The 23,035-nt window shown below is 41.0% G+C and overlaps 1 protein-coding gene across 6 annotated transcripts in view; it reads left to right on the plus strand.

Moving 5' to 3' along the window:
• Nucleotides 1-23,035, plus strand: part of LOC123754104 (uncharacterized) — a 125,723-nt gene that overhangs the window by 58,235 nt on the left and 44,453 nt on the right. For 5 of the 6 annotated variants that reach the window (XM_069308562.1, XM_069308525.1, XM_069308534.1 and 2 more), the window contains 5 exons: nt 256-393; nt 2,844-2,981; nt 7,177-7,314; nt 11,510-11,647; nt 16,708-16,845. In XM_069308562.1, coding sequence (XP_069164663.1) covers nt 256-393; nt 2,844-2,981; nt 7,177-7,314; nt 11,510-11,647; nt 16,708-16,845 — 690 coding nt within the window. The remainder of the gene's footprint in view (nt 1-255; nt 394-2,843; nt 2,982-7,176; nt 7,315-11,509; nt 11,648-16,707; nt 16,846-23,035) is intronic. The other variant, XM_069308540.1, reaches the window with a different exon arrangement.

Raw genomic sequence — 23,035 nt, forward strand, 5'->3', positions numbered from 1 at the left:
CCTTGTAGCAGGTGCTGTGACCTGATGGCAACAGCTTGGGCCTCTACCCTTGTGTGTTCCTGCCTTTTCGTACAACATTTATTTGTGCTATTGCTTGTGATTTATGCTGTACTGTAATTGCATTCTGGGGGTTTGTTCCACTGTTGCCTACTCCAGGAACATTTGTTCAGTGAGGTTTGCCTGTAGTTTATATTGTTGTACCACGAGTAAAAATGTAACAGTGATATTAATTAATCTTATTTTTTTACCAAACAGAATGATGATGCAGCCATGATTTTAATAGAGAAGAAACAAGTTGGAAGAGTCGTAGGATGCAATGGGGCTACCATTCAAGAGATACAGAGATATTCGGGGGCAACTGTGCAAAGTATCCGTAACGATAATGGTCCCAAGGTGTGTATGTTGTTTTTCTTGAAGGAAAGATGAGTTGCATGTACTAGTAAATACCCAACTCTATTGTGACAAGCTTTAGGAGTGTGTAAAATATAATATTTTAAAAGCAGAGATATAAGTTGTGATGACCAAACCATGCATCAGGAAGGAGAAGAAACGATGCCGTTTCTTCACTTACAAGTTACTGAATTCTTCTTTTTCTTCACTGAAACATATGTCAGCTATCCAGTGGTACCTCAGCTTATGAGTTTAATCCGTGCCCAGAGACGGTAAGTAAACCAAAAATTTGTAAACCGAAGCGACTTTTCCTCATAAGAAATAATGAAAATTCAATTAATCTGTTCCACGCTCCCCCAAAAATTAACTTCAAAGTAAATTTTATACCTAATTCACATAAAATTATAGTACTAAAGTATGTATAAGTTATTGCTAACTACTACTGATGACTCTATTTGGCGTATGGAAGATGGTGAGGAGGAGAGGGGGGGGGGGGGAAGGAGGAGAGGTGTTAGTGTTTGTAAGGGGAGTCGCCTTCCATTATAACATCAGGCAGTGATGACTTGTGGGTACTTTCTCTGGCACATTTTGCCTGCATACCACTAGGACCTGCTTGTGGCTCACTGCTTGTTTTTCTCACTAAAAACCTGTCTAGTGACACTTGTTTTTACCTATGTTGTGACGCTTATCTGAAGTGAGACATCACATTGTCATTAAAAAGGTTAACACAACAGCCTACTACAGCTTGCTCTGGGTGAATTAATAACAATTTTTCAACATCCTCAAGTGTTTGTGTTCTTTGTTTTTTTATTGTTAATACATCTTTTGCCACTTTAGCACTCATGATGTTGTTTTTCTTAGCAATTACAGTGCATATCGTTGACATAGATTTGTTGTACTGCCTAGCTAGTTCAACAACCTGTGTACAGTACCATTTTCATGTTTACAAAGGATCACCACCTTCCTCGTCGCTTCCATCTTGCCCCTGCCTCCCAGAAATCTAACAACTGTATTCTTATCCTTCCTTCCGACAAAGGTAATTTGGTGGTTGTCCTCGACCATGAGGACTACCTCCAGAAAGCAGATGTCATGCTCTCTGACTCCCGCACTTATGCCCCTCTGACTTTTATCACAATCTTTCCTCATTACAATCGACTTGTGAATGGTCCAGGACCGACTGAAATGTCGTCGTCCCTTCATTTTCTAGTTTGTGGTGTGGTCAACTTACAAAGGATCTCTTGTTTTTCCTCTATGGTCATTCTCACATGTGTTTTCTTGGCTTGAACCTTACCACAGGCTTTCTTGGGGACACATGGTAAGATATATAATAACAAATTTTATGGTCAAATAGCCAAAAATCTGAAACAAACTGTAAATCTTTGCAAAGAATTCAGGTGCGATAGTCACTAGGCGAGAGGCACTGGTAAACTGAGGCGCGATCTCCGTGCCACCACGAGCTAGGTCAGCCCATATGGGTATCAACAAATTCATTTCCCGAGGCAAAGTTTGTAACCTGATTCAAATTCTCCAAAGAAATTGAGCTCCTAACCCGAAAGTTCATAAAGAGGGGCATTCGTAAGCCGAGGTACCACTGTATGCCGATAGCTTTTTCCTTCTGCCTAGAAGGTCTGTCCATTGTTTAAGTGCCCAAGTAGCCAGTACTTGTGTGTATGGGTATCAGCCAGGGTTGATCAGGATACCTGATCAACCCTGGCTGTGATTCATACATCAGGCTGCGAGCAGCCACGTCCAACAGACTGGTTGACCTGTCCAGCAATGAGGAGACCTGGACGAGAACCGGGTTGCGAGGACATTGAGCCCCGAAATCATCGCATGGTATGGGAGGCTTGTTTACTTAGTTTTCTCTATTGGTTGCATTGTGATGAGGCTCCACCCAGTTTAGAGTGGGACTTTGCTAATTGCTGTTATTCTTATTGTGTATCAATATGTTTTTGTTGCTGGGAGTATTGCCCCACATTTTTTTGGTTCCCAGGTTCTTCACCCGTGAATGTGCGATGTTCTCATCACTCTGCCTCTATGGTGGCTGTCTCGCCTCTTTGGGTCACTACCTGTTTGTGGCAAGAAGCAGATTTGTGGGCAACTTTTAAGCCTCGTGTTCTTGTGATGACAGCTGTAGGCTTTTGACCGTGTGGTGGCAACTCTTGCACTTTTCTCTGCCAGGCCATCTTCTTCTTTGCCCTTGTAGCCGGTGCTGTTACTTGATGGCAACAGCTTGGGCCTCTAACCCTTATGTGTGACTGCCTTTTCATACAACATTTATTTGTGCCGTTGCTGGTGGTTTATGCTGTACTGTAGTTGCATTCTGGGGGTTTGTTCCACTGTTGCCTACTCCAGGAGCATTTGTTCAGTGAGGTTTGCCTGTAGTTTATATTGTTGTACCACGAGTAAAAATGTAACAGTGATATTAATTAATCTTACGTTTTACCAAACAGAATGATGATGCAGCCATGATTTCAATAGAGAAGAAACAAGTTGTAAGAGTCGTAGGACACAATGGGGCTACCATTGAAGAGATACAGAGACATTCGGGGGCAACTGTGCAAAGTATCCCTAACAATAATGGTACCGAGGTGTGTATGTTTTTTTTTCTTGAAGGAAAGATGAGTTGCATGTACTAGTAAATACCCAACTCTATTCTGACAAGCTTTAGGGGTGTGTAAAATATAATAATAATATAAATATAATAATAACTTGCCTAGTCTCAGGTGGAAAATAGCAAACAATAATATTATACGAGGAAATCTATCGGGACGTAACCAACCACAGATTAGAGAACTACTTAGATTCTGTGACAAATTTTCACTCAATCAGCAGATATCGTAGACAACGAAAAATGAAAATATTCTAGATCTGGTCTTTACGAACAATGAAGACATTATCAGAGACATTATGATATCAGATACCACATACTCAGATCACAAGCTCATTGAATTGCAAACGACCATCAATACTCAGAATAGACCTAAAACGTTGATAAAGCGAGAGGGGCTATTCAGTAAATTCAATTTTAATAATAAAAGGATAGACTGGGAGATAATAAACAGGGAACTTACAAACATTCCATGGGAAACTGTTTTAAGTAATACAGGCCGTACAGAAGGAATAGAAAAACTGACTTCGGAAGCGTATCAAGTCTGTCTGAAACATGTTCCTTTGAGGAAAGCCAGAAAGAGATCCAACGTAGAAAGAGAACGCAGACGACACTATAAACGCAGGAAAAAAATAACGGAACTGCTTATGCAGACACAAATTTCCCGTCTAAGAAGGAATAATTTAAATAGGGAGATTGAAGAAATCGAGCGGAAATTGAAACACTCGTATGGAACTGAAGAAAGGCAGTTAAAGCAATTCAGGAAATAAAGAAAAATCCAAAATATTTCTTCTCATATGCGAAATCAAAAGCAAAAACCACTGCCAGTATTGGACCTATTCGTATAAGTGAAGGTTCATACACGGAAGATGACAAAGAAATTAGTGAATTCCTAAAAAAGCAGTATGAGGACATGTTTAGCACTCCAATAAACAACATGAAAGTGGAAGATCCAGACAATTTCTTTATGCGGGATATTCAAACCCCTGTAAATATAACTGATATCAACACGAGCGCACCAAATTTTGAAAGAGAAATTGAAAACATGCCCATGCACTCGGCCCCAGACTCATGGAATTCAATATTTATAAAGAAATGCAAAGTGCCGGTAGCACAGGCACTCAGTATAGTGTGGAGGAAGAGCTTGGACACGGGGGAGATACCAGATGCACTTGAAGTAGCAGACATAGCCCCTCTACACAAGGGAGGGAGCAAAGCATTGGCAAAGAATTATAGACCAGTTGCACTAACATCGCACATCATAAAAGTATTTGAGAGAGTGATTAGGAGTCAGGTCACCAATTTCATGGAGACCAATGACCTTCACAACCCAGGCCAACATGGATTTCGAGCGGGAAGATCGTGCCGCTCACAGCTACTTGAGCACTACGACAAAGTCACTGAGGCATTAGAAGAAAAACAGAATGCTGATGTGATATACACGGACTTCGCAAAGGCTTTCGATACATGTGACCATGGCGTGATAGCACACAAAATGAAGTCAATGGGAATAACCGGTAAAGTAGGACGCTGGATACTCAGTTTTCTGTCAAACAGGACTCAGCGAGTAACGGTCAACCATATAAAATCTAGTCCAAGTGCAGTTAAATGCTCTGTACCTCAGGGTACAGTCCTTGCACCGCTGCTTTTCCTTATTCTCATATCAGATATAGACAAAAATACAAGTCACAGCTTCGTATCATCCTTTGCAGATGACACAAAAATCAGTATGAAAATTACCTCGGCTGAAGACATTGAAAAACTTCAAGCTGATATTAATAAAGTTTTCGACTGGGCATCAGAAAATAACATGATGTTTAACAGTGATAAATTCCTGGTACTCAGGTACGGTAAAAATGAGGACCTTAAACATAATACAGAGTACAAAACACAGTCAAATGTACCCATAGTAGGAAAACAGCATGTAAAAGATTTGGGAATAATAATGTCTGACGACCTAACGTTTAAGGAGCATAACCAAGCAAATATTGCGACAGCCAGGAAAATGATAGAATGGATTACGATAACTTTCAAATCCAGGGATCCCATCACAATGGTTGTACTCTTCAAGTCACTTGTGTTGTCCCGTCTTGAGTACTGCTCAGTACTCACTTCCCCCTTCAGAGCAGGAGAGATTGCTGAAATAGAGGGAATACAGAGAACATATACGGCACGCATAGACGCAATAAAGCACCTAAATTATTGGGATCGTCTCAAAGCCCTCCAAATGTACTCACTAGAAAGAAGACGAGAGAGATATCAAATAATATACACCTGGAAGATACTGGAGGGCCAAGTACCAAATCTACACAGTAAAATAACAACGTACTGGAGTGAACAATATGGAAGAAAATGCAGAATAGAACCAGTGAAGAGCAGAGGTGCCATAGGCACAATCAGAGAACACTGAATAAACATCAGAGGTCCGCGGTTGTTCAAGGTCCTCCCAGCAAGCATAAGAAATATTGTCGGGACAACCGTGGACATCTTCAAGAGGAAACTAGATTTATTCCTCCAAGGAGTGCCGGACCAACTGGGCTGTGGTGGGTATGTGGGCCTGCGGGCCGCTCCAAGCAACAGCCTGGTGGACCAAACTCTCACAAGTCAAGCCTGGCCTCGGGCCGGGCTTGGGCTGTAGAACTCCCAGAACCCCATCAAGCAGGTATCAACCAGGTAATATATTAAAAGCAGAAATATAAGTTGTGATGACCAAACCATGCATCAGGAAGGTGAAGAAACGATGCCGTTTACAAGTTACCGAATTCTTCTTTTTCTTCACTGAAACATATGTCAGCTATCCAGTGGTACCTCAGCTTATGAATTTAATCCGTTCCCAGAGATGGTTAGTAAGCCAAAAGTTCGTAAACCGAAGCGACTTTTCCCATAATAAATAATGTAAATTCGATTAATCTGTTCCATGCTCCCCCCAAAATTAACTTCAAAGTAAATTGTATACTTAATTCACGTAAAATTTTAGTACTAAATTATGTATAAGTTATTGCTAACTTCTACTGATGACTATTTGGCGTATGGAAGACGGTGAGAAGGAGAGGGGGGGGGGGAAGGAGAAGAGGTGTTAGTGTTTGTAAGGGGAGTCGCCTTCCATTATAACATCAGGCAGTGATGACTTGTGGGTACTCTCTCTGGCACATTTTGCCTGCATACCACTAGGACCTGCTTGTGGCTCACTGCTTGTTTTTCTCACTAAAAACCTGTCTAGTGACACTTGTTTTTCCCTATGTTATAATGCTTGTCTGAAGTGAGACATCACATTGTCATTAAAAAGGTTAACACAATGGCCTACTACAGCTTGCTCTGGGTGAATTAATAACAATTTTTCAACATCCTCAAGTGTTTGTGTTCTTTGTTTTTTTATTGTTAATACATCTTTTGCCACTTTAGCACTCATGATGTTGTTTTTCTTAGCAATTACAGTGCATATCGTTGACATAGATTTGTTGTACTGCCTAGCTAGTTCAACAACCTGTGTACAGTACCATTTTCATGTTTACAAAGGATCACCACCTTCCTCGTCGCTTCCAGCTTGCCCCTGCCTCCCTGAAATCTAACAACTGTATTCTTATCCTTCCTTCCGACAAAGGTAATTTGGTGGTTGTCCTCGACCATGAGGACTACCTCCACAAAGCAGATGTCATGCTCTCTGACTTCCGCACTTATGCCCCTCTGACTTTTAATCCTTTTGATCGCCTTAAAACTTACTTTAACCACGAACTAAGACTGCTCTCTAGTCTTTGTCCTCCTGACTTCAATCTCATAAAATGTTTACATGTCATCTGCTCTTCTGCTAAAATATAATACAGCTGTCATCTGACTTCTTGTGATGACAGCTGTAGGCTTTTGACCGTGTGGTGGGAACTCTTGCACTTTTCTTTGGTAGGCCATCTTCTTCTTTGTCCTTGTAGCCGGTGCTGTGACCTGATGGCAACAGCTTGGGCCTCTACCCTTAGGCAGGCTTGGGCCTGCCTTTTCATACAACATTTATTTGTGCCGTTGCTGGTGGTTTATGCTGTACTGTAGTTGCATTCTGGGGGTTTGTTCCACTGTTGCCTACTCCAGGAACATTTGTTCAATGAGGTTTGCCTGTAGTTTATATTGTTGTACCACGAGTAAAAATGTAACAGTGATATTAATTAATCTTACGTTTTACCAAACAGAATGATGATGCAGCCATGATTTCAATAGAGAAGAAACAAGTTGTAAGAGTCGTAGGACACAATGGGGCTACCATTGAAGAGATACAGAGACATTCGGGGGCAACTGTGCAAAGTATCCCTAACAATAATGGTACCGAGGTGTGTATGTTTTTTTTTCTTGAAGGAAAGATGAGTTGCATGTACTAGTAAATACCCAACTCTATTCTGACAAGCTTTAGGGGTGTGTAAAATATAATAATAATATAAATATAATAATAACTTGCCTAGTCTCAGGTGGAAAATAGCAAACAATAATATTATACGAGGAAATCTATCGGGACGTAACCAACCACAGATTAGAGAACTACTTAGATTCTGTGACAAATTTTCACTCAATCAGCAGATATCGTAGACAACGAAAAATGAAAATATTCTAGATCTGGTCTTTACGAACAATGAAGACATTATCAGAGACATTATGATATCAGATACCACATACTCAGATCACAAGCTCATTGAATTGCAAACGACCATCAATACTCAGAATAGACCTAAAACGTTGATAAAGCGAGAGGGGCTATTCAGTAAATTCAATTTTAATAATAAAAGGATAGACTGGGAGATAATAAACAGGGAACTTACAAACATTCCATGGGAAACTGTTTTAAGTAATACAGGCCGTACAGAAGGAATAGAAAAACTGACTTCGGAAGCGTATCAAGTCTGTCTGAAACATGTTCCTTTGAGGAAAGCCAGAAAGAGATCCAACGTAGAAAGAGAACGCAGACGACACTATAAACGCAGGAAAAAAATAACGGAACTGCTTATGCAGACACAAATTTCCCGTCTAAGAAGGAATAATTTAAATAGGGAGATTGAAGAAATCGAGCGGAAATTGAAACACTCGTATGGAACTGAAGAAAGGCAGTTAAAGCAATTCAGGAAATAAAGAAAAATCCAAAATATTTCTTCTCATATGCGAAATCAAAAGCAAAAACCACTGCCAGTATTGGACCTATTCGTATAAGTGAAGGTTCATACACGGAAGATGACAAAGAAATTAGTGAATTCCTAAAAAAGCAGTATGAGGACATGTTTAGCACTCCAATAAACAACATGAAAGTGGAAGATCCAGACAATTTCTTTATGCGGGATATTCAAACCCCTGTAAATATAACTGATATCAACACGAGCGCACCAAATTTTGAAAGAGAAATTGAAAACATGCCCATGCACTCGGCCCCAGACTCATGGAATTCAATATTTATAAAGAAATGCAAAGTGCCGGTAGCACAGGCACTCAGTATAGTGTGGAGGAAGAGCTTGGACACGGGGGAGATACCAGATGCACTTGAAGTAGCAGACATAGCCCCTCTACACAAGGGAGGGAGCAAAGCATTGGCAAAGAATTATAGACCAGTTGCACTAACATCGCACATCATAAAAGTATTTGAGAGAGTGATTAGGAGTCAGGTCACCAATTTCATGGAGACCAATGACCTTCACAACCCAGGCCAACATGGATTTCGAGCGGGAAGATCGTGCCGCTCACAGCTACTTGAGCACTACGACAAAGTCACTGAGGCATTAGAAGAAAAACAGAATGCTGATGTGATATACACGGACTTCGCAAAGGCTTTCGATACATGTGACCATGGCGTGATAGCACACAAAATGAAGTCAATGGGAATAACCGGTAAAGTAGGACGCTGGATACTCAGTTTTCTGTCAAACAGGACTCAGCGAGTAACGGTCAACCATATAAAATCTAGTCCAAGTGCAGTTAAATGCTCTGTACCTCAGGGTACAGTCCTTGCACCGCTGCTTTTCCTTATTCTCATATCAGATATAGACAAAAATACAAGTCACAGCTTCGTATCATCCTTTGCAGATGACACAAAAATCAGTATGAAAATTACCTCGGCTGAAGACATTGAAAAACTTCAAGCTGATATTAATAAAGTTTTCGACTGGGCATCAGAAAATAACATGATGTTTAACAGTGATAAATTCCTGGTACTCAGGTACGGTAAAAATGAGGACCTTAAACATAATACAGAGTACAAAACACAGTCAAATGTACCCATAGTAGGAAAACAGCATGTAAAAGATTTGGGAATAATAATGTCTGACGACCTAACGTTTAAGGAGCATAACCAAGCAAATATTGCGACAGCCAGGAAAATGATAGAATGGATTACGATAACTTTCAAATCCAGGGATCCCATCACAATGGTTGTACTCTTCAAGTCACTTGTGTTGTCCCGTCTTGAGTACTGCTCAGTACTCACTTCCCCCTTCAGAGCAGGAGAGATTGCTGAAATAGAGGGAATACAGAGAACATATACGGCACGCATAGACGCAATAAAGCACCTAAATTATTGGGATCGTCTCAAAGCCCTCCAAATGTACTCACTAGAAAGAAGACGAGAGAGATATCAAATAATATACACCTGGAAGATACTGGAGGGCCAAGTACCAAATCTACACAGTAAAATAACAACGTACTGGAGTGAACAATATGGAAGAAAATGCAGAATAGAACCAGTGAAGAGCAGAGGTGCCATAGGCACAATCAGAGAACACTGAATAAACATCAGAGGTCCGCGGTTGTTCAAGGTCCTCCCAGCAAGCATAAGAAATATTGTCGGGACAACCGTGGACATCTTCAAGAGGAAACTAGATTTATTCCTCCAAGGAGTGCCGGACCAACTGGGCTGTGGTGGGTATGTGGGCCTGCGGGCCGCTCCAAGCAACAGCCTGGTGGACCAAACTCTCACAAGTCAAGCCTGGCCTCGGGCCGGGCTTGGGCTGTAGAACTCCCAGAACCCCATCAAGCAGGTATCAACCAGGTAATATATTAAAAGCAGAAATATAAGTTGTGATGACCAAACCATGCATCAGGAAGGTGAAGAAACGATGCCGTTTACAAGTTACCGAATTCTTCTTTTTCTTCACTGAAACATATGTCAGCTATCCAGTGGTACCTCAGCTTATGAATTTAATCCGTTCCCAGAGATGGTTAGTAAGCCAAAAGTTCGTAAACCGAAGCGACTTTTCCCATAATAAATAATGTAAATTCGATTAATCTGTTCCATGCTCCCCCCAAAATTAACTTCAAAGTAAATTGTATACTTAATTCACGTAAAATTTTAGTACTAAATTATGTATAAGTTATTGCTAACTTCTACTGATGACTATTTGGCGTATGGAAGACGGTGAGAAGGAGAGGGGGGGGGGGAAGGAGAAGAGGTGTTAGTGTTTGTAAGGGGAGTCGCCTTCCATTATAACATCAGGCAGTGATGACTTGTGGGTACTCTCTCTGGCACATTTTGCCTGCATACCACTAGGACCTGCTTGTGGCTCACTGCTTGTTTTTCTCACTAAAAACCTGTCTAGTGACACTTGTTTTTCCCTATGTTATAATGCTTGTCTGAAGTGAGACATCACATTGTCATTAAAAAGGTTAACACAATGGCCTACTACAGCTTGCTCTGGGTGAATTAATAACAATTTTTCAACATCCTCAAGTGTTTGTGTTCTTTGTTTTTTTATTGTTAATACATCTTTTGCCACTTTAGCACTCATGATGTTGTTTTTCTTAGCAATTACAGTGCATATCGTTGACATAGATTTGTTGTACTGCCTAGCTAGTTCAACAACCTGTGTACAGTACCATTTTCATGTTTACAAAGGATCACCACCTTCCTCGTCGCTTCCAGCTTGCCCCTGCCTCCCTGAAATCTAACAACTGTATTCTTATCCTTCCTTCCGACAAAGGTAATTTGGTGGTTGTCCTCGACCATGAGGACTACCTCCACAAAGCAGATGTCATGCTCTCTGACTTCCGCACTTATGCCCCTCTGACTTTTAATCCTTTTGATCGCCTTAAAACTTACTTTAACCACGAACTAAGACTGCTCTCTAGTCTTTGTCCTCCTGACTTCAATCTCATAAAATGTTTACATGTCATCTGCTCTTCTGCTAAAATATAATACAGCTGTCATCTGACTTCTTGTGATGACAGCTGTAGGCTTTTGACCGTGTGGTGGGAACTCTTGCACTTTTCTTTGGTAGGCCATCTTCTTCTTTGTCCTTGTAGCCGGTGCTGTGACCTGATGGCAACAGCTTGGGCCTCTACCCTTAGGCAGGCTTGGGCCTGCCTTTTCATACAACATTTATTTGTGCCGTTGCTGGTGGTTTATGCTGTACTGTAGTTGCATTCTGGGGGTTTGTTCCACTGTTGCCTACTCCAGGAACATTTGTTCAATGAGGTTTGCCTGTAGTTTATATTGTTGTACCACAAGTAAAAATGTAACAGTGATATTAATTAATCTTACGTTTTACCAAACAGAATGATGATGCAGCCATGATTTCAATAGAGAAGAAACAAGTTGTAAGAGTCGTAGGACACAATGGGGCTACCATTGAAGAGATACAGAGACATTCGGGGGCAACTGTGCAAAGTATCCCTAACAATAATGGTGCTGAGGTGTGTATGTTGTTTTTTCTTGAAGGAAAGATGAGTTGCATGTACTAGTAAATACCCAACTCTATTGTGACAAGCTTTAGGAGTGTGTAAAATATAATATTATAAAAGCAGAAATATAAGTTGTGATGACCAAACTATGCATCAGGAAGGTGAAGAAACGATGCCATTTCTTCACTTACAAGTTACTGAATTCTTCTTTTTCTTCACTGAAACATATGTCAGCTATCCAGTGGTACCTCAGCTTATGAATTTAATCCGTGCCCAGAGATGGTTAGTAAACCAAAAATTCGTAAACCGAAGCGACTTTTCCCATAAGAAATAATGTAAATTCAATTAATCTGTTCCACGTTCCCCCAAAAATTAACTTCAAAGTAAATTTTATATCTAATTCACGTAAAATTGTAGTACTAAAGTGTGTATAAGTTATTGCTAACTTCTACTGATGACTATTTGGCGTATGGAAGACGGTGAGAAGGAGAGGGGGGGGGGGAAGGAGAAGAGGTGTTAGTGTTTGTAAGGGGAGTCGCCTTCCATTATAACATCAGGCAGTGATGACTTGTGGGTACTCTCTCTGGCACATTTTGCCTGCATACCACTAGGACCTGCTTGTGGCTCACTGCTTGTTTTTCTCACTAAAAACATGTCTAGTGACACTTGTTTTTACCTATGTTGTGACGCTTGTCTGAAGTGAGACATCACATTGTCATTAAAAAGGTTAACACAACGGCCTACTACAGCTTGCTCTGGGTGAATTAACACTTTCGCCCGGGCATGACGCAGCATTGCGTCATCTGTTTACTGTCGGTAATTCCAGGCATGACGCAGCATTGCGTCATCCACTTTAAATAATCGCCAAAAATCAGGTTTTTATCCGATTTTTTGGGGACTGGTTTTAAAATGCGCGCCGATGTCTTCCCATTTTCTTTGTTGAGCCTTGTGGCCCTCAGGCGGCTTGGCACATGCAGTGGGCCCATTGTTTTCGCTCCACTGTTGTGACCAATGTCGCCTTCCCTCGCATCTCAAACGTGTGAACATTTCGGCTATTTTCCGTGGCTATATTTCTTACTGCGGCTTTAGAAACTATCTACGCTTACTCCACGATGGATAGTGATCATGAACAAGGCCCTTCCAGGAAGAAAATTGCGAAAGAAGGGCTTGAAAAGGGCGGGAATTGGGAGTGTAGCTGGAAGGCGTCTGAGCACTCACTCGCGGCTAACGCGTGGCCTGTCTTCAACTCGTCGGCGGTTGGAGCGTGACCAGGTTTTTTATTTTATATCCTAATGTTCCTCTAGAGAATTCTATTGCGAACCCATTGAGACCAAAATGAAAGACCTAGGATAAAAATTGAAGTGACCAGAGTGAAAATAGTGAAAACATTTTATCGCGTTTGCGCACTCCTGGGTAACTCGTTCGCACTTTCTCTGTTTGCTGCGGGTAATTAGCCGGGCTTTTGGAGTTTATATGCATTTAGTGCTGTAGAGAATTCTATTGCGAACACAATGATACCAAATTTAATCTCGTAGGACGAGAATTAAGGTGACAAAGTTGAAGAGAGTATACACTTTTCAGAATTTATGCGCGCTCCCCTGACACCCTGGGTCCCATATCGCACTGTTGAGGGGTGGCGAGCGGGGTACGCCAAAGTGTTAATATCAGTTTTTCAACATCCTCAAGTGTTTGTGTTCTTTGTTGCATGATTGTTAATACATCTTTTGCCACTTTAGCACTCATGATGTTCTTTTTCTTAGCAATTACAGTTCATATCGTTGACATAGATTTGTTGTACTGCCTAGCTAGTTCAACAACCTGTGTACAGTACCATTTTCATGTTTACAAAGGATCACCACCTTCCTCGTCGCTTCCAGCTTGCCCCTGCCTCCCTGAAATCTAACAACTCTATTTTTATCCTTCCTTCCGACAAAGGCAGTTTGGTGGTTGTCCTTGACCGTGAGGACTACCTCCAGAAAGTAGATGTCTTGCTCTCTGACTCCCGCACTTATGCTCCTATGACTTCTAACCCTTTGGATCGCCTCAAAACTTCCTTTAACCGCAAACTAAGACGTCTCTCTAGTCTTTGTCCTCCTGACTTCAATCTCATAAAATGTTTACATGTCATTTGCCCTTTTCTTCCTTATTTCTATGGTCTACCTAAGACTAATAAAACTGGTGTTCCTCTTCGTCCTATCATTTCTTCACGGGGCTCTGTCGGCAATCCTCTTACCTCCTGGCTCGCTAAAACTCTAATGCCTTACCTTGGCACTTTTTCACCTGTCCACCTTTGTCATTCTGAGGACTTCATAGAAAGACTGCGCCTGCAGCCCTCTTGTAAGATACTTAGTCTTGATGTCGACTCTGTTCATTAATGTTCCCCTCGATGACGTTCTCTCTCTCATTAGACAATAAAGCGACTGAGGGCCTTCTTCCTCTCCCGCTTCCCACTGATGTTTTCTTTGAACTCATTAGACTCTGTGTTAACTCTAACTCTTTCTCTTTCAATGGTAATTATTACACTCAAACTTTCGGTGTCGCTATGGGTGGGTTCCACTCTCTCCCCTGTTCGTGCCAATTTCTACATGAAATACTTAGAAACTGTTCTTCTTCCTTCTACTGATACTCGTTCCTCTCTCTGGCTTCGCGATGTTTATGACATTTTTGCTTTATGGCTTCATGACCTTAGTCTTTCCCAGCCTTCCTCTCCTCTCTTTATAATCTGGCTCCTTCCATCCATTTCAAAGTTGAATGGGAATCTACTTCCCTTCTTCTTTTTCTTGACGTTCACATTCTCAGCTCTGTGTCTAGGTTCTCTTTCTCTGTCTACTGCAATCCCATGCATAGTGACATGTACATTCACTTCTTTTCCTACTATCCTCTTTCTGTTAAGAAAGGTGTCCTTGTCTCTCTCTTCCTCCGTGCTCTATGCATCAGCGACCCTGAGTAATTTGATTTTGAAGGTGCCTTTATCTACAAATCATTCTCTCGCCTTGGTTACCCTTTACATTTTATCAACTGTGCCTACTCTCAAGCTATACAAAATTTCTTTCATCCTAAACCTGCTTCCAACACTAGTAGCACTGTGCTCTGCCTTCCCTTCATATCTGAACTCTAAACTTTTACTGAAAAACTAAAAACCTTTCATCCTTTTGACATAAAGCTCACCTTTCGACAAACTAACACACTTCGTAGCAATCTAGTTCACACTGCTCTTCCTGCTTTTAATGCTGCTGGTGTCTACTCTATTTCCTGTTTGTCTTGTCCTCTCCAATACTTTGGTGAAACTGGCCGTACACTTTATTACAGACTTAAGGAACACAAAAGAAGTGTTAAGTCTGCAGACACAAACAATGCTCTCTTCTGTCATGTTAGGGATTCTAATCATCCTATTGATTGGTCTTCCTCCAAAATAATCTTTCCTGCCTCTACTCTACACAAATGCTGTCTTGTTGAATCGGCTCTGATACACAACGTACCCAACATGAACTTGAGTCCTGGCTTGTTGCTGTTGACTCTTCCCTTTCACAGTATATACTCAAATGCTCTAAACTTTCTAACAAACGTGACCTAACATAAGCTTACCCTTCCATTTATCTTTCTTTCTTTCTTTTTCTTTCCCTTGTTTTCTCTTATGATCCCTTTCTTATTCCTATTACTATCCCCTTTATTACATCTTACCTTTCGTACCTTTTGCCTTGCATTTTCTTCCTCTAAGATTTCCTTCTCCTCACCTCTCTTGCCTATTTATTGCCTTCACCTCCTTCCCTCATCACAATCGACTTGAGAATGGTCCAGGATGGACCGAAATGTTGTCGTCCCTTCATTTTCTAGTTTGTGGTGTGGTCAACTTACGAAGGATCTCTTGTTTTTCCTCTATGGTCATTCTCACATGTGTTTTCTTGGCTTGAACCTTACCACTGGCTTTCTTGGGGCCACATGGCAAGATATACAATAACAAATTTTATGTTCAAATAGCCAAAAATCCGAAACTAACTGTAAATCTTTGCAAAGAACTCAGGCGCGATACTCATTAGGCGAGAGGCACTGGTAAACTGAGGTGCTATCGCCGTGCCACCACGAGCTAGGTCAGCCCATACGCGTTGCAACAAACTCATTTCCTGAGGCAAAGTTCGTAACCTGATTCAAATTCTCCAAAGAAATTGAGCTCATAACCCAAAAAGTTTGTAAAGAGGGGCATTCGTAAGCCAAGGTACCGCTGTATTTATTTTGCCGATAGCTGTTTCTTTCTGCCTAGAAGGTCTGTCCATTGTTTAAGTGCCCAAGTAGCCAGTACTTGTGTGTATGGGTATCAGCCAGGGGTTGATCAGGATACCTGATCAACCCTGGCTGTGATTCATACATCAGGCTGCGAGCAGCCATGTCCAACAGACTGGTTGACCCATCCAGCAATGAGGAGGCCTGGATGAGGACCGGGTTGCGGGGACATTGAGCCCCGAAATCATCGCATGGTATAGGAGGCTAGTTTACTTAGTTTTCTCTATTGGTTGCATTGTGATGAGGTTTTGGACTTTGCTAATTGCAGTTATTCTTTTTGTGTATCGATATGTTTTTGCTGACGGGAGTATTCCCCATTTTTTTATTGGTTCCGAGGTTCTTCACCTGTAAAGGTACAATGTTCTCATCACTCTGCCTCTATGGTGCTGTCTCGCCTCTTCGGGTCGCTCCTTGTTTCTGGCGAGAAGCAGATTTGTAGGCAACTTTTAAGCCTCGTGTTCTTGTGATGACAGCTGTAGGCTTTTGACCGTGTGGTGGCAACTCTTGCACTTTTCTCTGCCAGGCCATCTTCTTCTTTGCCCTTGTAGCCGGTGCTGTTACTTGATGGCAACAGCTTGGGCCTCTACCCTTATGTGTGCCTGCCTTTTCATACAACATATATTTGTGCCGTTGCTGGTGGTTTATGCTGTACTGTAGTTGCATTCTGGGGGTTTGTTCCACTGTTGCCTACTCCAGGAGCATTTGTTCAATGAGGTTTGCCTGTAGTTTATATTGTTGTACCACAAGTAAAAATGTAACAGTGATATTAATTAATCTTACGTTTTACCAAACAGAATGATGATGCAGCCATGATTTCAATAGAGAAGAAACAAGTTGTAAGAGTCGTAGGACACAATGGGGCTACCATTGAAGAGATACAGAGACATTCGGGGGCAACTGTGCAAAGTATCCCTAACAATAATGGTGCTGAGGTGTGTATGTTGTTTTTTCTTGAAGGAAAGATGAGTTGCATGTACTAGTAAATACCCAACTCTATTGTGACAAGCTTTAGGAGTGTGTAAAATATAATATTTTAAAAGCTGAAATATAAGTTGTGATGACCAAACCATGCATCAGGAAGGTGAAGAAACGATGCCGTTTCTTCACTTACAAGTTACCGAATTCTTCTTTTTCTTCACTGAAACATACGTTAGCTATCCAGTGGTACCTGAGCTTATGAATTTAATCTGTTCCCAAAGATGGTTAGTAAGCCAAAAGTTCGTAAACCAAAGTGACTTTTCTCATAAGAAATAATGAAAATTCAATTAACCCTCAAACCGCGCATATCATATATAAATGATATCAGTGACAAAACCGAAACCGCGCACATCATTTATATATGATTTCGTGTCTAGCGCTATAATTTAAATGCCCCACATGGGATAGGGGCAGCTATAGTACAGCCACGACTGATAGTTGCCAGATGCCACCTAGAAAAAAAATCCAGGCCAACATTCTTGGGTGTTACAGCGTCAGTATTGAGCAAGCCACCAAGGCTGGTGCACGCAGCATGAGCTCACAGCACCGCTGTTCAGCTTGTGACCACAGCATCGCCTACAAATACCATAATATAAATGATACTGCTATTATATAGCAGTGATAGTATTACTGAAGCCCCCTGACTGTGATAAAACTGACCAGGATTCTGATAATAGCAGGATTGTGATGATATTTAGCGCTGTGCTCCATGGAGGGAGGAGTAATGCTGTGGGAGGGAGGGTTGTGGCGTCGTTTTCTGACTGTGTGTGGCCACCATTTATTGACTGCACTCACCATACCAGCTTAGTGGTTCGATATGGTGAACACAAATGTAGATACTTATATATAACGTGTGTATAGTGTGAGATAACAGCGAGAGTAGGAGGCTGGGAGCCGCCATTTTGGTGAGGGAGGAGCGTCGTCTGCAGGACTTATCATGTTTACTGATGACCACGATGGTCTTTGGGCACCATACCAGTTTACTTGTACAAGTATGGTGAATAAAACAGGTAGATATTTATATATAATGTGTGTATATAGCGTAATAACACCACAAACAATATTGTTGGAGGACAAATATTAGTGCGTCTGGCCTTGAGGGCGGCCGCCGATCAGCTGACTGTGTGAGTAGCTACGTCTTATGGCCTTTACTCACCATACAAGCTTAGATGTACAGTTATGGTGAACAAAACATGTAAATACGTATATATAACGTCTGTGTATAGTGAATAAATACAGAAAGAGTATTGTGGGAGATGAATGAGTGTGAGTGAGGTGGTGTTGATGGAGGGAGTGGCAGTGAGTGGCTCGCTGGTGTTTGGCGGTCACTCCTTGTTGCTTTTTGACTCACAAGACCAACTTAGTAGTTCGTTATGGTGTACAAAACATGCAAATACTTATATATAACCTGTGTATATAGTGTAACAACAGAAAAACTATTTGTTTATTGTTTTATGAACATAATAATTGAATCACTAATATGCACACCATAATTTTGAGTACAGCGATGGTTCACACATTTTATAATATAAATATACCACAATTCACTGTATGGAATAATATTACTGCAAAAAAACTAAGAAAAAATCAGAGACATTGAAATAATTAGGTAATAATATATTTGTGGCAACTGCCGTCTGACAGCTCGGGCGGAGTAGACCTCGTCTGGCGAAGGCTCTGCCAACGCCCCTTTTTTGCCATACTTCCCTACCCTATTGCAGCTAAAATATGCCACCTACGATTTTTTTTGTTATTTTTTTCCGTGATTAGGGAACAAAAAATGAACACTTTTATAAGACGAAAGAATTTTTTTTTTTTTTTTTTTTTTTTTGCGCCTGTGGGTGTGAATTCCATTTGGGCCCCTAGCGGTTTGAGGGTTAATCTGTTCCACGCTCCCCCAAAAATTAACTTCAAAGTAAATTTTATACCTAATTTATGCAAAATTTTAGTACTAAAGTATGTATAAGTTATTGCTAACCTCTACTGATGACTCTATTTGGCGTATGGAAGATGGTGAGGAGGAGAGGGGGGGGGGGGAAGGAGGAGAGGTGTTAGTGTTTGTAAGGGGAGTCGCCTTCCATTATAACATCAGGCAGTGATGACTTGTGGGTACTTTCTCTGGCACATTTTGCCTGCATACCACTAGGACCTGCTTGTGGCTCACTGCTTGTTTTTCTCACTAAAAACCTGTCTAGTGACACTTGTTTTTACCTATGTTGTGACGCTTATCTGAAGTGAGACATCACATTGTCATTAAAAAGGTTAACACAACTGCCTACTACAGCTTGCTCTGGGTGAATTAATAACAATTTTTCAACATCCTCAAGTGTTTGTGTTCTTTGTTTTTTTATTGTTAATACATCTTTCCTCACTTTAGCACTCATGATGTTCTTTTTCTTAGCAATTACAGTGCATATCGTTGACATAGATTTCTTGTACTGCCTAGCTAGTTCAACAACCTGTGTACAGTACCATTTTCATGTTTACAAATGATCACCACCTTCCTCGTCGCTTCCAGCTTGCCCCTGCCTCCCTGAAATCTAACATCTCTATTCTTATCCTTCCTTCCGACAAAGGCAATTCGGTGGTTGTCCTTGACCTTGATGACTACCTCCAGAAAGCAGATGTCTTGCTCTCTGACTCCCGCACTTATGCCCCTCTAACTTTTATCACAATCTTCCCTCATCACAATCGACTTGTGAATGGTCCAGGACCGACCGAAATGTCGTCGTCCCTTCATTTTCTAGTTTGTGGTGCAGTCAACTTACAAAGGATCTCTTGTTTTTCCTCTATGGTCATTCTCACATGTGTTTTCTTGGCTTGAACCTTACCACAGGCTTTCTTGGGGCCACATGGCGAGATATATAATAATAAATTTTATGTTCAAATAGCCAAAAATCTGAAACAAACTGTAAATCTTTGCAAAGAATTCAGGTGCGATAGTCACTAGGCGAGAGGCACTGGTAAACTGAGGCGCGATCTCCGTGCCACCACTCGCTAGGTCAGCCCATATGGGTATCAACAAACTCATTTCCCGGGGCAAAATTCGTAACCTAATTCAAATTCTCCAAAGAAATTGAGCTCCTAACCCGAAAAGTTCGTAAAGAGGGGCATTCGTAAGCCGAGGTACCGCTCTATTTAATTTGCCGATAGCTTTTTCCTTCTGCCTAGAAGGTCTGTCCATTGTTTAAGTGCCCAAGTAGCCAGTACTTGTGTGTATGGGTATCAGCCAGGGTTGATCAGGATACCTGATCAACCCTGGCAGTAATTCATACATCAGGCTGCGAGCAGCCACGTCCAACAGACTGGTTGACCAGTCCAGCAATGAGGAGGCCTGGACGAGGACCGGGTTGCGAGGACATTGAGCCCCAAAATCATCGCATGGTATGGGAGGCTTGTTTACTTAGTTTTCTCTATTGGTTGCATTGTGATGAGGCTCCACCCAGTTTAGAGTGGGACTTTGCTAATTGCTGTTATTCTTATTGTGTATCAATATGTTTTTGTTGCTGGGAGTATTGCCCCACATGTTTTTGGTTCCCAGGTTCTTCACCCGTGAATGTGCGATGTTCTCATCACCCTGCCTCTATGGTGGCTGTCTCGCCTCTTTGGGTCACTACCTGTTTGTGGCAAGAAGCAGATTTGTGGGCAACTTTTAAGCCTCATGTTCTTGTGATGACAGCTGTAGGCTTTTGACCGTGTGGTGGCAACTCTTGCACTTTTCTCTGCCAGGCCATCTTCTTCTTTGCCCTTGTAGCCGGTGCTGTTACTTGATGGCAACAGCTTGGGCCTCTACCCTTATGTGTGACTGCCTTTTCATACAACATATATTTGTGCCGTTGCTGGTGGTTTATGCTGTACTGTAGTTGCATTCTGGGGGTTTGTTCCACTGTTGCCTACTCCAGGAGCATTTGTTCAGTGAGGTTTGCCTGTAGTTTATATTGTTGTACCACGAGTAAAAATGTAACAGTGATAGCGGGAAAATAATATTTTAGATTTAGTGTTAACTAACAGGGAAACACAAATTAATGACATCGAAATAGGGAGTGAGCTAGGAAACAGTGATCACAAAGAAATCAGATTTAGCATAGAATGGAATAGACCTGTAGGAGAAAATTCTGTTAAAGTGCCAGATTTTCGCAAAGCTGATTTTAATAGCCTAAGAAATTTTTTGGGTCAAATAGATTGGAAAGTCTTGGGTATGGGGTGTGGGCCGGTCTTGGAGCGAGACATGAACCCAGCGACAGGTGACATAAAAGGGGATTTCGATGTGGATTTAATATATAACTTATTTAAGAATATTCTAAACAAAGCACAGGAATGTAGTGTACCATACAAATTGAATAGATCGAATACTAATGACCCAAAGTGGATAACAAATAAATTAAAGAACCTTATAGGTAAAAAAAGAGCTTGGTACAAAAGGATTAAGAATGGGGAAGTCAGTTTAGAACAGGAATTCATACAACTGGTTAGAAATGTTAAAAAGAGATTAGGAAAGCAAAAAGAAACTATGAAGTTCGCATAGCAGAGCAAGCAAAGTCAAATCCTAAAGGGTTTTTTCAGTTATATCGAACTAAGACTAGGGAAAGGATAGGTCCATTAAAATCTGAGACAGGTCAAATAACGGATAATGACAAGGAGATGAGTAGTATTTTTAACAAATATTTTATATCTGTATTTACTAAAGAAGAACTTAACAATATGCCTTCAGCCGAACAAGTCTATGTGGGTGGGGATGAGAACAGGTTGACTAGTTTAGCAGTTACCAGGGAGGATTAATTAAACAATTAGAAAAACTAAAACCAAACAAATCCCCAGGGCCGGATGAAGTGTTTGCCAGGGTGCTTAAAGAATGCAAAGAGGAGCTTTCCGAGCCACTGTCTACCATATTTAATAAATTAGTAGAGTTAGGCAGAGTGCCAGAGTCATGGAAGGTAGCTAATGTGGTACCAATTTTTAAGAAAGGAGATAGATCACTTGCGTCAAACTATCGGCCAATTAGCCTAACATCTATTGTGGGAAAGTTACTTGAATCAATAATTGCAAATACAATTCGTCTCCATCTTGAAAAACATAAATTAATAAATGAGTCGCAACATGGTTTTACAAATGGCCGTTCATGTTTAACAAATTTGCTAACTTTTTATTCCAGCATAGTTCAGGCAGTTGATAGTGGTAAGGATTGTGATGTTGTGTACCTTGACTTTAACAAAGCTTTTAATACAGTGCCACATGAAAGACTAATTAAAAAAATAGAAGCTCATGGTATTGGGGGTGCTATATTAAGCTGGATTAGGGCAGGGCTATTCCAAAGGAAACAGAGAGTTAGTATAAATGGGGTTAAGTCAGAGTGGGATAATGTTGTTAGTGGAGTACCTCAGGGCTCTGTCCTGGGACCTCTGTTGTTTATAAATGATTTATAAATGATTTAGATTCAGGTTTGAGTAGCAACATCTGCAAATATGCATATGATACAAAAATCGGTAGGGAAATCAACACGAAAGAAGACTCACTATCACTTCAAGTTGATCTAAATAGGGTTTTAGAATGGTCAAAAGATTGGCAGATGCAGTTTAATGCTGATAAATGTAGAGTTTTGAGGCTGGGTAATGATGATAGTTACAAGATACGAGCTAGATGGTGTTGAGATTGCGAAGTCGGATTGCGAAAGGGATCTGGAAGTTATGATTAGTAAGAATTTAAAACAAAAGGATCAATGCATGAATGTTCGTAATAAGGCGAATAGGACACTGGGATTTATTAATCGAAGCGTTAGTAACAAGACACCTGGTGTGGTTCTTCAGCTATATCTTGCTCTGGTTAGGCCCCATTTAGATTATGCAGTTCAGTTTTGGTCGCCGTATTATAGAATGGATATAAATTCACTTGAACGTGTCCAGCGTAGGATGACAAAGTTAATTCCCCAAATTAGAAGTCTTTCATATGAAGAAAGATTAATAAAGCTTAAATTGCATTCACTGGAAAGACGAAGAGTTAGGGGTGACATGATAGAGGTTTACAAGTGGATGAATGGACATAACAAAGGGGACATTAATAGGGTATTAAAAGTATCAACTCAAGACAGAACACGAAACAATGGGTATAAATTGGATAAGTTTAGATTTAGGAAAGACTTGGGTAAAT

Source organism: Procambarus clarkii, chromosome 6, assembly GCF_040958095.1.
Source record: "Procambarus clarkii isolate CNS0578487 chromosome 6, FALCON_Pclarkii_2.0, whole genome shotgun sequence".
NCBI lineage: Eukaryota > Metazoa > Arthropoda > Malacostraca > Decapoda > Cambaridae > Procambarus > Procambarus clarkii.